This window comes from Pseudophryne corroboree, chromosome 7 (assembly GCF_028390025.1).
Source record: "Pseudophryne corroboree isolate aPseCor3 chromosome 7, aPseCor3.hap2, whole genome shotgun sequence".
Lineage (NCBI taxonomy): Eukaryota > Metazoa > Chordata > Amphibia > Anura > Myobatrachidae > Pseudophryne > Pseudophryne corroboree.
In genome coordinates, this window is record NC_086450.1 from 507388434 (window position 1) to 507403688 (window position 15255).

General features: G+C 41.0%; 1 protein-coding gene and 2 pseudogenes across 1 annotated transcript in view; all 3 read left to right on the top strand.

Moving 5' to 3' along the window:
- Positions 1 to 12058, top strand: part of LOC134945854 (uncharacterized) — a 30268-nt gene extending 18210 nt beyond the window's left edge. The window contains exon 8 of the mRNA XM_063935392.1: positions 11166 to 12058. Within this exon, the coding sequence (XP_063791462.1) occupies positions 11166 to 11248 (83 nt within the window). The 3' untranslated portion in view covers positions 11249 to 12058. The remainder of the gene's footprint in view (positions 1 to 11165) is intronic.
- On the top strand, positions 1679 to 2431 carry LOC134943284 (uncharacterized; annotated as a pseudogene).
- On the top strand, positions 3892 to 4710 carry LOC134943287 (uncharacterized; annotated as a pseudogene).
- Positions 12059 to 15255: the final 3197 nt, after the last annotated feature.

Sequence of the window (15255 nt, forward strand, 5' to 3'; positions counted from 1 at the left end):
CTGCATAATACAGGATAATAAGTGATAACAATGCTGCATAACACAGGATAATAAGCGATAACAATGCTGCATTATACAGGATAATAAGCGATAACAATGCTGCATAATACAGGATAATAAGCGATAACAATGCTGCATAATACAGGATAATAAGCGATAACAATGCTGCATAATACAGGATAATAAGAGATAACAATGCTGCATAACACAGGATAATAAGCGATAACAATGCTGCATAACACAGGATAATAAGCGATAACAATGCTGCATAATACAGGATAATAAGAGATAACAATGCTGCATAATACAGGATAATAAGCGAGAACAATGCTGCATAATACAGGATAATAAGCTATAACAATGCTGCCTAATACAGGATAATAAGAGATAACAATGCTGCATAATACAGGATAATAAGAGATAACAATGCTGCATAATACAGGATAATAAGAGATAACAATGCTGCATAATACAGGATAATAAGCGAGAACAATGCTGCATAATACAGGATAATAAGCTATAACAATGCTGCCTAATACAGGATAATAAGAGATAACAATGCTGCATAATACAGGATAATAAGAGATAACAATGCTGCATAATACAGGATAATAAGAGATAACAATGCTGCATAATACAGGATAATAAGCGATAACAATGCTGCCTAATACAGGATAATAAGCTATAACAATGCTGCATTATACAGGATAATAAGCGATAACAATGCTGCCTAATACAGGATAATAAGCTATAACAATGCTGCATAATACAGGATAATAAGCGATAACAATGCTGCCTAATACAGGATAATAAGCGATAACAATGCTGCATAACACAGGATAATAAGCGATAACAATGCTGCATAATACAGGATAATAAGCGATAACAATGCTGCATAATACAGGATAATAAGCGATAACAATGCTGCATAATACAGGATAATAAGCGATAACAATGCTGCATAACACAGGATAATAAGCGATAACAATGCTGCCTAATACAGGATAATAAGCGATAACAATGCTGCATAATACAGGATAATAAGCGAGAACAATGCTGCATAATACAGGATAATAAGCTATAACAATGCTGCATAATACAGGATAATAAGCGATAACAATGCTGCATAATACAGGATAATAAGCGATAACAATGCTGCATAATACAGGATAATAAGCGATAACAATGCTGCATAATACAGGATAATAAGCTATAACAATGCTGCATAATACAGGATAATAAGCGATAACAATGCTGCATAATACAGGATAATAAGCGATAACAATGCTGCATAATACAGGATAATAAGCGATAACAATGCTGCATAATACAGGATAATAAGAGATAACAATGCTGCATAATACAGTATAATAAGCGATAACAATGCTGCATAACACAGGATAATAAGCGATAACAATGCTGCATAACACAGGATAATAAGCGAGAACAATGCTGCATAATACAGGATAATAAGAGATAACAATGCTGCATAATACAGTATAATAAGCGATAACAATGCTGCATAATACAGTATAATAAGCGATAACAATGCTGCATAATACAGGATAATAAGTGATAACAATGCTGCATAACACAGGATAATAAGCGATAACAATGCTGCCTAACACAGGATAATAAGAGATAACAATGCTGCATAATACAGTATAATAAGCGATAACAATGCTGCATAATACAGTATAATAAGCGAGAACAATGCTGCATAATACAGTATAATAAGCGAGAACAATGCTGCATAACACAGGATAATAAGCGATAACAATGCTGCATAACACAGGATAATAAGAGATAACAATGCTGCATAATACAGGATAATAAGCGATAACAATGCTGCATAATACAGTATAATAAGCGAGAACAATGCTGCATAACACAGGATAATAAGCGATAACAATGCTGCATAACACAGGATAATAAGAGATAACAATGCTGCATAATACAGGATAATAAGCGATAACAATGCTGCATAATACAGTATAATAAGCGAGAACAATGCTGCATAACACAGGATAATAAGCGAGAACAATGCTGCATAACACAGGATAATAAGAGATAACAATGCTGCATAATACAGGATAATAAGCGAGAACAATGCTGCATAACACAGGATAATAAGCGATAACAATGCTGCATAATACAGGATAATAAGCGATAACAATGCTGCATAATACAGGATAATAAGCGATAACAATGCTGCCTAACACAGGATAATAAGAGATAACAATGCTGCATAACACAGGATAATAAGAGATAACAATGCTGCCTAATACAGGATAATAAGAGATAACAATGCTGCATAATACAGGATAATAAGCGATAACAATGCTGCATAACACAGGATAATAAGCGAGAACAATGCTGCATAACACTGGATAATAAGAGATAACAATGCTGCATAACACAGGGTAGTTAGCTATAACGAGGCTGCCTAACACAGGATAATAAGAGATAACAATGCTGCCTTATACACCTTTTCCACTAAAGCACGGGTCGCAGCCTGACACGGCTGCGGCCCATGCTACAACCCCCTTTTGAACAGCGCATATTGCCGGGTTGGTGACGCTGCTACTGACGCGATCGTGATCTCCCAGCGCCGCCCTCCATATACACTGTGAACTGGAGCCGTGTCGCTGGATAATAAGCAATAACAATGCTGCCTAACACAGGATAATAAGCGATAGTAATGCTGCCTAACACAGGATAATAAGCGATAGTAATGCTGCCTAACACAGGATAATATAACAATGCTGCCTAACACTGGATAATAAGAGATAACAATGCTCCCTAACACAGGATAATAAGCGATAATGATGCTGCCTAACACAGGATAATATAACAATGCTACCTAACACAGGATAATAAGAGATAACAATGCTGCCTAACACAGGATAATAAGAGATAACAATGCTCCCTAACACTGGATAATAAGAGATAACAATGCTCCCTAACACTGGATAATAAGAGATAACAATGCTGCCTAACACAGGATAATAAGCGATAGTAATGCTGCCTAACACAGGATAATAAGCGATAGTAATGCTGCCTAACACAGGATAATATAACAATGCTGCCTAACACTGGATAATAAGAGATAACAATGCTCCCTAACACAGGATAATAAGCGATAATAATGCTGCCTAACACAGGATAATATAACAATGCTACCTAACACAGGATAATAAGAGATAACAATGCTGCCTAACACAGGATAATAAGAGATAACAATGCTCCCTAACACTGGATAATAAGAGATAACAATGCTCCCTAACACTGGATAATAAGAGATAACAATGCTCCCTAACACTGGATAATAAGAGATAACAATGCTCCCTAACACAGGATAATAAGCGATAACAATGCTGCCTAACACAGGATAATAAGCGATAATAATGCTACCTAACACAGGATAATATAACAATGCTGCCTAACACAGGATAATAAGAGATAACAATGCTGCCTAACACAGGATAATAAGAGATAACAATGCTGCCTAACACAGGATAATAAGAGATAACAATGCTGCCTAACACAGGATAATAAGCGATAGTAATGCTGCCTAACACAGGATAATAAGAGATAACAATGCTGCCTAACACAGGATAATAAGCGATAATAATGCTGCCTAACACAGGATAATATAACAATGCTGCCTAACACTGGATAATAAGAGATAACAATGCTCCCTAACACAGGATAATAAGCGATAATAATGCTGCCTAACACAGGATAATATAACAATGCTGCCTAACACAGGATAATAAGAGATAACAATGCTGCATAATACAGGATAATAAGCGATAACAATGCTGCATAACACAGGATAATAAGCGATAACAATGCTGCATAATACAGGATAATAAGTGATAACAATGCTGCATAACACAGGATAATAAGCGATAACAATGCTGCCTAACACAGGATAATAAGAGATAACAATGCTGCATAATACAGTATAATAAGCGATAACAATGCTGCATAATACAGTATAATAAGCGAGAACAATGCTGCATAACACAGGATAATAAGAGATAACAATGCTGCATAACACAGGATAATAAGAGATAACAATGCTGCATAATACAGGATAATAAGCGATAACAATGCTGCATAACACAGGATAATAAGTGATAACAATGCTGCATAACACAGGATAATAAGCGATAACAATGCTGCATAACACAGGATAATAAGCGAGAACAATGCTGCATAACACAGGATAATAAGAGATAACAATGCTGCATAATACAGGATAATAAGCGAGAACAATGCTGCCTAACACAGGATAATAAGAGATAACAATGCTGCATAATACAGGATAATAAGCGATAACAATGCTGCATAATACAGGATAATAAGAGATAACAATGCTGCATAATACAGGATAATAAGCGATAACAATGCTGCATAATACAGGATAATAAGCGATAACAATGCTGCATAATACAGGATAATAAGCGAGAACAATGCTGCCTAACACAGGATAATAAGAGATAACAATGCTGCATAATACAGGATAATAAGCGATAACAATGCTGCATAATACAGGATAATAAGAGATAACAATGCTGCATAATACAGGATAATAAGCGATAACAATGCTGCATAATACAGGATAATAAGCGATAACAATGCTGCATAACACAGGATAATAAGAGATAACAATGCTGCATAATACAGGATAATAAGAGATAACAATGCTGCATAACACAGGCTAATAAGAGATAACAATGCTGCATAATACAGGATAATAAGCGATAACAATGCTGCATAATACAGGATAATAAGAGATAACAATGCTGCATAATACAGGATAATAAGCGATAACAATGCTGCATAATACAGGATAATAAGCGATAACAATGCTGCATAATACAGGATAATAAGCGATAACAATGCTGCATAACACAGGCTAATAAGAGATAACAATGCTGCATAATACAGGATAATAAGCGATAACAATGCTGCATAATACAGGATAATAAGAGATAACAATGCTGCATAACACAGGATAATAAGAGATAACAATGCTGCCTAATACAGGATAATAAGCGATAACAATGCTGCATAATACAGGATAATAAGCGATAACAATGCTGCATAACACAGGATAATAAGCGAGAACAATGCTGCATAACACAGGGTAGTTAGCTATAACGAGGCTGCCTAACACAGGATAATAAGAGATAACAATGCTGCCTTATACACCTTTTCCACTAAAGCACGGGTCGCAGCCTGACACGGCTGCGGCCCATGCTACAACCCCCTTTTGAACAGCGCATATTGCCGGGTTGGTGACGCTGCTACTGACGCGATCGTGATCTCCCAGCGCCGCCCTCCATATACACTGTGAACTGGAGCCGTGTCGCTGGATAATAAGCAATAACAATGCTGCCTAACACAGGATAATAAGCGATAATAATGCTGCCTAACACAGGATAATATAACAATGCTGCCTAACACTGGATAATAAGAGATAACAATGCTCCCTAACACAGGATAATAAGCGATAATAATGCTGCCTAACACAGGATAATAAGAGATAACAATGCTGCCTAACACAGGATAATAAGCGATAGTAATGCTGCCTAACACAGGATAATAAGAGATAACAATGCTGCCTAACACAGGATAATAAGAGATAACAATGCTGCCTAACACAGGATAATAAGCGATAATAATGCTGCCTAACACAGGATAATATAACAATGCTGCCTAACACAGGATAATAAGCGATAATAATGCTGCCTAACACAGGATAATATAACAATGCTGCCTAACACTGGATAATAAGAGATAACAATGCTCCCTAACACAGGATAATAAGCGATAATAATGCTGCCTAACACAGGATAATATAACAATGCTACCTAACACAGGATAATAAGAGATAACAATGCTGCCTAACACAGGATAATAAGAGATAACAATGCTCCCTAACACTGGATAATAAGAGATAACAATGCTCCCTAACACTGGATAATAAGAGATAACAATGCTCCCTAACACTGGATAATAAGAGATAACAATGCTCCCTAACACAGGATAATAAGAGATAACAATGCTCCCTAACACAGGATAATAAGCGATAATAATGCTGCCTAACACAGGATAATATAACAATGCTACCTAACACAGGATAATATAACAATGCTGCCTAACACAGGATAATAAGAGATAACAATGCTACCTAACACAGGATAATAAGAGATAACAATGCTACCTAACACAGGATAATAAGAGATAACAATGCTGCCTAACACAGGATAATAAGAGATAACAATGCTGCCTAACACAGGATAATAAGAGATAACAATGCTCCCTAACACTGGATAATAAGAGATAACAATGCTGCATACTTGCCTACTTTTGAAAAAGCATTTCAGGGAGATTGTGAACGTAACACCTATCAGCGCGGACGAGCACTGCTATATCTGAGGAGCGTGTCATAAAAATTACTTACATCAAAATCATACTTGCCTACTTTCTGGCAGCTCTCTCCGGGAGAGAGCTGCCAGGACGGCTCATTGGAGGGGCTGGGCTGGACAATGACGCATGGAGGAGGCGGAATGGGGCGTGGCGGAGGAGGGGCAGAGGCGGAACGAGGGCGTGGTTACAGCGTCACATCATCTAAATCATGCCCCCGCTCTGTAATGCCGCTATAACCGGCATTTTACAGCAGGGGGCGTGACTATGATGACGCGATTCAACAAGAATCGCGTCATCTACTCTCCGGACCACCCACTTTACTCTCAAAGTGGGCAGCCGGGCAGGGGGAAACTGAACAACCGGGAGACTTGTCTGTTTTTCCGTGGGGCCGGGAGGGTCACCCGAATTTCGGGAGCCTCCCGGCCATTCCGGGAGAGTAGGCAAGTATGATCCAAATGTAAATGAGCCCCAGCATTTGTAATCTCTACTTGTTGAAGAAAAGACACTGATACTTTTCAGGAATTGTTTGCGTATTGTGTTTCACAAGAGGTTCCATATACTGTAAGTGGCCACGAGAAACATTATTTAATATGCATGTAGCCATAGGGATCATTGTGCCTTATAACCAATGCAGGAAAATGGCCCTGATGAACTCATTTGAATGTACAGTATGTATCTCTGATTTCTTTTTTTTACGTCAAGAATGAAACAGCTGCATAATGGGGGTAAGGCGCAATCAGGGAGATTGCTGGTCTATTCAGGGAGTGAGGGAGATAGCTGCTATTTTTAGGGAGTCTCCTGCAGAATGAGGGAGTGTAGGTAACTGTGCAATGCTGACTAACACAGGATAATAAGCGATAAACAACGCTGCCTAACACAGGATAATATAACAATGTTGCCTAACACAGGATAAGAGATAACGCTGCTGCCTAACACAGGATAATATAACAATGTTGCCTAACACAGGATAATAAGCGATAACAATGCTGCCTAACACTGGATAATATACCGTAACAGTGCTGCCTAACACAGGATATTAAGCGATACCAATGCTGCCTAACTCAGGATAATAAGAGATAACGCTGCTGCCTAACACAGGATAATAAAACAATGCTGCCTAACTCAGGATAATAAGAGATAACGCTGCTGCCTAACTCAGGATAATAAGAGATAACGCTGCTGCCTAACTCAGGATAATAAGAGATAACGCTGCTGCCTAACACAGGATAATATAACAATGCTGCCTAACTCAGGATAATAAGAGATAACAATGCTGCCTAACACTGGATAATATACCGTAACAATGCTGCCTAACACAGGATATTAAGCGATAACAATGCTGCCTAACTCAGGATAATAAGAGATAAACAACGCTGCCTAACACAGGATAATATAACAATGCTGCCTAACTCAGGATAATAAGCAATAACAATGCTGCCTAACACAGGGTAATAAGTGATAACAATGCTGCCTAACACAGGATAATAAGCGATACCAATGCTGCCTAACACAGAATAATTGTCAATAAAAAATAATGGTGCCTAACACAGGATAATCGTTCACTTTGCAAAACACAAAACACTTCCACATGTATATACGCAGACCCTTGTGTTACATGCTTCTGAAACCATCTCATAATTTGATTTGATTCTGTTCTTATTGATGAATAAATGAGTTTGTGGCATTACTGTGAGTGTATAAATGTCAGTGCTAACGTGTACGCATGAGACAAAGTGCTTGTATCATTGCATTCATTGTAATGTGTCCATATACATACATGTATCAACGTACATACGTGTCTGTGTGTTTATTTACTGCTCTCAGGGGATGTGAGGATGTGTTGGTTATGATGGGGGGAAATAGGCGTTACGGGGACATACATAAAATAGGGGCACTCGGAGCGGACCTGCCGGATGCCATGACGTTTCCTAACCAAGCGACTGTTACACCAGGAACACATTATTTTTTTAATTTAAAAAAATTAATTAAATATTTTTAGATAAATAGGGAGCACTGCCGACTAGGGAATTAGTTGGGTCAATCCTGATTGGAGGGGACTGGTTATCAGTTTGGCCTATGGGTGGCAGGTACCACTGACTGATGCGCACAGCCACGAAAAGGCGTTTTGTACATGGGGGGAGGAGTTTGCGGTAGACCAATGCTTCAGAACTGGTCACGCCCCCTATGTCGCGTGACACCGCTCTGTCTAGCATAACCATGCCCCCATCTAGTGCGCTCACCACCACAAAGCACGCAGGGGTCTATTTACTGAGCCTTGGACTGAGATAAAACACCTGCCAATCAGCTCCCATCTGTCATGTTACAGGCTGGGTTTGAAAAATGACAGTTAGGAGCTGGTTGGTTGGGACCAGTCTCTAATTTAAATTCAATAATGTTGGGTTTAATGGTCTTTTAAAGAGTGAAAGAGAATATCACCGGCATTCCTTCAGGTCACCGGAGCTGCACACTGATATAAGCCTTCCCGTCCATTATATTGACAGCTCGGACTCGGCAATCTTGCCAAAATGTACATTATATTTTACACAGGTATATTTTGTATGGTCAGCCCCCCCAGGTATTAGGCTGTGGAACCCTAGTGGCACCATGTAAATAACAAGGTAATAATAACAGGTAGAAATGCTTTTGGTAATTTGTGATTAAGAAACGGTGAAGGTCACCTGAACCCTCTAAGGGCCGGAATCAATCAGCCTCAGTACTTACCGCCGGCCTGTAGCCTCAGACTTCATCACAATCTCCGCCTCCTTTTCCATAGATTGCGGAGCTATGGATTAACACATTTGCTGGGGCCTTGCTAAAACCTACTTACCGCAGGTTTCTGTTCACACGTCTGGAGGGGGCATAGCCTTCGGACTAATCGCGGGAGGCTGCAAGTGACTAGCCACGGGCGCTGCTACAAGCCTTCGGTAATTAGCGAAGCTGACTCAATCTGGCTCTAAGGGGGACATTTACTAAGCAGTGATAAGAGCAGAGAAGTGAGCCAGTGGAGAAGTTGCCCATGGCAACCAATCAGCACTGAAGTAACATCTATAATTTGCATACTATATAATCATACAGAGCTGCTGATTGGTTGATGGGGCAACTTCTCCACTGGCTCACTTCACCGCTCTTATCACTGCTTAATAAATGTCCCCCTAAATGTTATAAGGTTACACTCACTTATGTACCCATAGACATATATAACCCATCTATTCCCATATATATCACCATCATACCTCCCAACATGACCCTCTCCAGGAGGGACACAATGCTCTGCTTCTGGACTTTCCTCTTAATTTATGATTGCTGGCACCTGTGTTGGACAGGTTAATGGATAAGAAAGGTGTTTCACCACAGGTGATGGTAATCACAAATTAAGATGGAAGTCCAGGAGCAGAGCGTTCTGTCCCTCCTGGAGGGGGTCATGTTGGGAGGTATGCACCATACATTTACTGTATACCCTGGATCAATGCAATTACAGGGCTTTAAAAATATATATGATAATGATGTGATATTTTCATATTGTAGAGCAGGCCTGGCCAACCTGTGGCTCTCCAGCTGTTGAAAAACTACAAGTCCCATCATGCTTTGCCACAGTTTTGCTATTAGGGAATGCTAGAACAGCGGCAGGGCATGCTGGGATGTGTAGTTTCACAACATCTGGAGAACCACAGGTTGGCCAGGCCTGTGGTAGAGAATAACATTGATGGCATTTACAAAAGGCTCTAGCCGCGGGATATAATAAGATACAGCGACGTATACTTTAAATAAATACATTTTGGATGCCTACTTATTATTAGGTCTTATCTGTTGCTGAGAAGCTATAGTATAAATGTGAAATGCAGGTACATACTCCATGAAGTATTTATCGCTAGGACGCTCCTTTCCCTGTGACAGATCAGTAGCCATGTGGTAAGTGTGGGGAGATTTCATGTGAAATAATCACATCCCCCAATCAAGCGCCTACAATGGAGATCTGCGCAGCCAGTGATTGGAAATCATTCGCACGGTCTCATCCATGTAACATACTGGGGTGGTCCAACTGCCATCAATCATTCATACAATACATATTACTCACAATATATGTATATATATATATATATATATATATATATATATATATAGAGATAAAAAATGCCGGTACTCCATGGCTGGTGCTGTCCTGCGTTGGTTTCATTTTATAGCGAGCAGTTGTTAGTTAGCTACTTCCCAGGCCATATAGATAGAGCGCGCTCTACACCAGGCAGCTAATATATAATATGTAGCTTTGTGTAATGAAAAGGACAAGGTAATGAATAAGGACTACCTAGGCAGGTGGGTAAGGGAGGGTCACAAAATACATTACTATAACTAATTTAATCTACTCTTTAAAACCTCTCATCAGAGTCAAAACCAGATTGGAGTTAGCCGCTCTTGATGTGTATGTGGCCATTCAAAGTCTAACAAACCAGAGTTCCAAAGACCTGGGGGAGTTCATTCATTAGACCAATACAGACGTGGGTATTGTTAGATAAAGTAAGGCAGCAGCTTCTGGAGTTGCGAAACGCGTAGGAATTTTTTTTTTTTGGGGGGGGGGGGGTTAAAAATAAAGTCTATATTAGTGTTTTGTATCAACCCAGCAATAATTAAAATCGTATACTGATATACTTATCACTAAGAGGGAGACGAAGGAACTCCAGCAGATAGCGATTAATGTTTGCTCTTTGTCATCTCGCATTTCGCAGAACTGAAGAAGAACAGCTGGTCCAGGACATACCAGGACTGGGGCTTCCGGGCATTTGACGAGACTGTGATTACGGAAATGTGATCTAGCCCTCCGCTCTGTACCGATCCCACCTCATCCTCCCTCCTATCTGTTTCATGTCTTGCTTTCTGATCTCGGCCCGCAGCCCCAGGCATGCAGCACAATGCAAATGATCTGTTTATCGACAGCTGGGCTCTAGGGATCAAACTGGGCCTCCTCATTACCAACTTGAAACCATGAAGGGCACAAAAGCTTATGGTGGATGGTGTATAGTCTGTTACAGCGCTACGTATAGTCTTTAAGTGTTACAAATCTGGATGTCTGCATAGGAAATCGGTCATCTCGCAGTGACTGAGACAGTGACGTTTCTGCCTGGATATATGAACACTTCATCTTGTACTGGCGGGTACTGAGAAAGTGGAAACACGTTGTAAGAAATGCAATCACTGGGCACAAGTCGGCACAGCTAAACACAACATGTGCACCACCCTCCATCGCAATGTGACAAATACCGTACCTAGTCTTGTAGCAATACTGTATGTGGCATCGTTCATACTGTCACCGCTATTTAATATATTTATTGAACTTTGTTGAAACACAATGTGTGGCATACGAATTATATATATATACATATACAAAATAAATTATATAAAAAGGAGGATGGTGGTGCACAAACTGTAAAAAAGAAATAAAATGATATTTTTCAAGTTTCTAAAACATGATGAATTAATAAACACAGTTAAATCATCCATGGAAACTAGTGATGGTCAGTTGAAGACTTTTATTAGAGAAATGTTAAAAAAAATTCTTGTATTGTAATTGGCTATGTTATCTTAGTTGTTAAAAGTTGAATAAAAAAAATAGTTCAACCTTTTCTGAATTATAACTGCATCGATACAGCGGAAGACGAAACAAATCCAAGCTGTCTAACAGGCCCCCCAAGACCTCTACTTAACTTACCTAGTTCAGCAAGACCCTAAAATAAGGACCCTAAGGAGGGGAAGGGAGGGCGCTTGGGAGGGACCGTCAGAAGTCCTGTAAGGAGGAACAAAATGTTTTAATGTAAGTTGAAATTATTTTGAACTTTTAAACGCTGACATCTACAGTATGTTTGAATATTTGAAGAATTCATTGTTGCCAATCGTCCCTAAATTCCAGAGATTTGTCCCAGAGAATGAATGCCCCGGTCAGTGTCCCTATTTTTCAGTGTTGATCAATTGCATAGTAATTTGCATATTCAATTCAATTAGATGAATGAGTGTGCTATAATGTGATTCAGTAAACAGGGTTCAGTATGATTTACCATCGGCCGGGATGTATGCCATCAATATACCGGCACCGTCATCACGGCCGCCGGTATGTTGGAAGCAGGGTGAGTGAAAAGAGTCATATTGCGGGCTCACTGCCACAGGTTCTATTCCCACTCTATGTTGCATTGGTATTCAGGCTGCCGGCATAGCCAGCAGTCGGGTTTTCAGCATCGGTATCCCGACAGCCGGCAAATTAAACATATACCAGTAAACATGGCATGCTTTTGATGCTCCAAGGTCACCCAGGAAAGTACTGTATTATGCTGACGCATTTCGGTGCAACAACGCGCTTTATGGCAGCGGCTCAACCACATAAGGTCCCTGGAAAATATGTTGTCTACATTTTGATTTAGAAAAGTTGTAATCAAATATGTTTAAAAAAAAATACAAAATTCACAGAATTTTACCAAAATAATGATCTGAGTTTCTGTGTGTGACGCGCGATGCAGAGTATTGTAGTGAGGAAACGCATGTGAAACTATCATAATAATAATAATGTTATTTATATAGCACTTTTCTCCTAATAGGGTTCAAAGTGCTTTACATTTGCCTTTACAGCACATAATACAAGACATGCTTAACAAGGGACAATAGTGAAATGGTTGTGGGAACAGGTCAATTCTCAGTCTGTTTTTGAAGGGTTCTAGAGTCAGGGACGGTTCAAGACCTCATGGCGCCCAGGGCGAAGGTTTCCTTTGGCGCATCCCCCCCCCCCCCCCGCGGTAAAATAGGGTTATTGCACGCCGCAGGCGTGCGTAAAAAAATAAGGGCATGGCTTCATAGGCAAGGGGTGTAGAGTTGTGCACCCTGTAGAGCTGTGCCCACAGTAGCTGTTGTGCCCCCTGCAGCTGTTGTGCCCCCTGCAGCTGTGCCCCCAGTAGTTGTGCCCCCATTAGTTGTGGCCCCATTAGTTGTGTCCCCATTAGTGTGCCCACCAGTAGATGTGCCCCTAGTAAAAAAAATAAAAAAATACTTACCAGCCCCGTTCCTGCTTCCCGACCACTGCACTCCGTCTCCGCCGCCACTCCTCTGATCTATGGGAGAGACGTCATGACGTCTCTCCTATAGCGCCGCACAGAGAGGTCCTCTCCGCGAAGGGAAACTAAATGCTACCTCACTGTGCGTCTAGTTTCCCTTTGCGGAGAGAACCTTTTCCTAACCACAGTCGCCGACATCCCAGTTAGTAGCTGCTCTTGTCACAGCGGCGGCGCCCCCGGGACAGCGGCGCCTCGGTCAAAAGTTCTGCTTGCCCGTGGCAAGAGCCGCTACTGTCTTGAGTGGGGTTTTCTCACACTGTGCGGGGAGAGAGTCCCACAGAGTCGGAGCCACATGACTAAATGCTCGACCCCCAGATAAATTACGGAAGATTCTAGGTACTGTTAACAGTCCTTCATCTACAGATCGCAGTATGCGATTGGGGCAGTAAGGCTACTTCAGGCATCTTGGACCCTGGTCATGAAGGGCTTAGAAAGTCAGTAAGCCACTGCAGATATTTTTATTCAGATATCTGGAGAAACATGAAACTCGTAGTTTCTCTTACAATAAAACACTTGTGTCACTAGAGGTCAGCAAAACGCAGGTTCTCTGCCCAGCTTTCCTGCAGTTGTTCTAAGAGACTCAGAAACCCCATTTATTATGCAGTGAGGTCCCGTAATCCATGGCCTGACCATAGCCTGCGCAGTACAGATGATGACGACTTTCGCATTTGCGGAAGACGTCTACAAATAACTGTCAATGCATCGCTTGGACAGGGACCTCTACAGCGTATCCTGTACCGGAATAAAATTCAATATAAAGATCAAGAAGAACCCAATGCTGCTGAGAGGGAAGGGAGCAGGCATAGGCAAACGCAAGGGGGGGGGGGGGGGTTCTAGTTGCCCAGAAATCCCCATCCGCTTGGTCAGCGGCTCAATCACACTGATCGCGCCCCCCTCTGGATTTGCCCCTGGCTGAGGGGCACGATAGCACCCCCCTAAATCTGTGTTGCAGCGCTGAAAAGATTTCTTTCCCATCATATGCATAAAGAGGTGTGGCCACACCTCCCGCGATTAGGGTGGAGAACAAAGGGCGTGAGAAGGGCATAGAGGAATGGCGGTAGCAACAGAAACACAATGTACAAGTTATACCTTGTAAGGTATCAGAAAGTTACTTAGAACCAATACAGCTTTCTCAGTAAGTTCTAAAGTGCCCAAGACCACAGCCACGCGTTGCCTTCCACGTGACGCCCGCTATCTTGTCTTTATTGCAGTAGGGGCAGATTTACTATACAGCGGGCACACATAATATGCTGGATGAATCCAGGCGTAAGGATTTTTAATGGCACAGGATTTCCTGCCCTGCAACACTGTGTAGGCAGACGGTCATACCACATGCCTCCCATAGTAACTCTGCCACCTTGTGCCAGGATTTCCCGTCCAGTGGGCATGGCCACCAGTTATGTCACAGCTGTAACAATCCTCAGACATGCTTGGACGCCAGGCTTGTTCTGCTGTATGTAGCACTGACATGGCTGTGTCCACAATCCCTAAAGTACTGGTGACCTGGTCACGTCTCACTCCCACTCTATCACAGTGTATAATGCCCACATGTATATACTGCTGCACCTGTGTGTAATGCCCACACGTATATACTGCTGCACCTGTGTATAATGCCCACATGTATATACTGCTGCACCTGTGTATAATGCCCACATGTATATACTGCTGCACCTGTGTGTAATGCCCACATGTATATACTGCTGCACCTGTGTATAATGCCCAC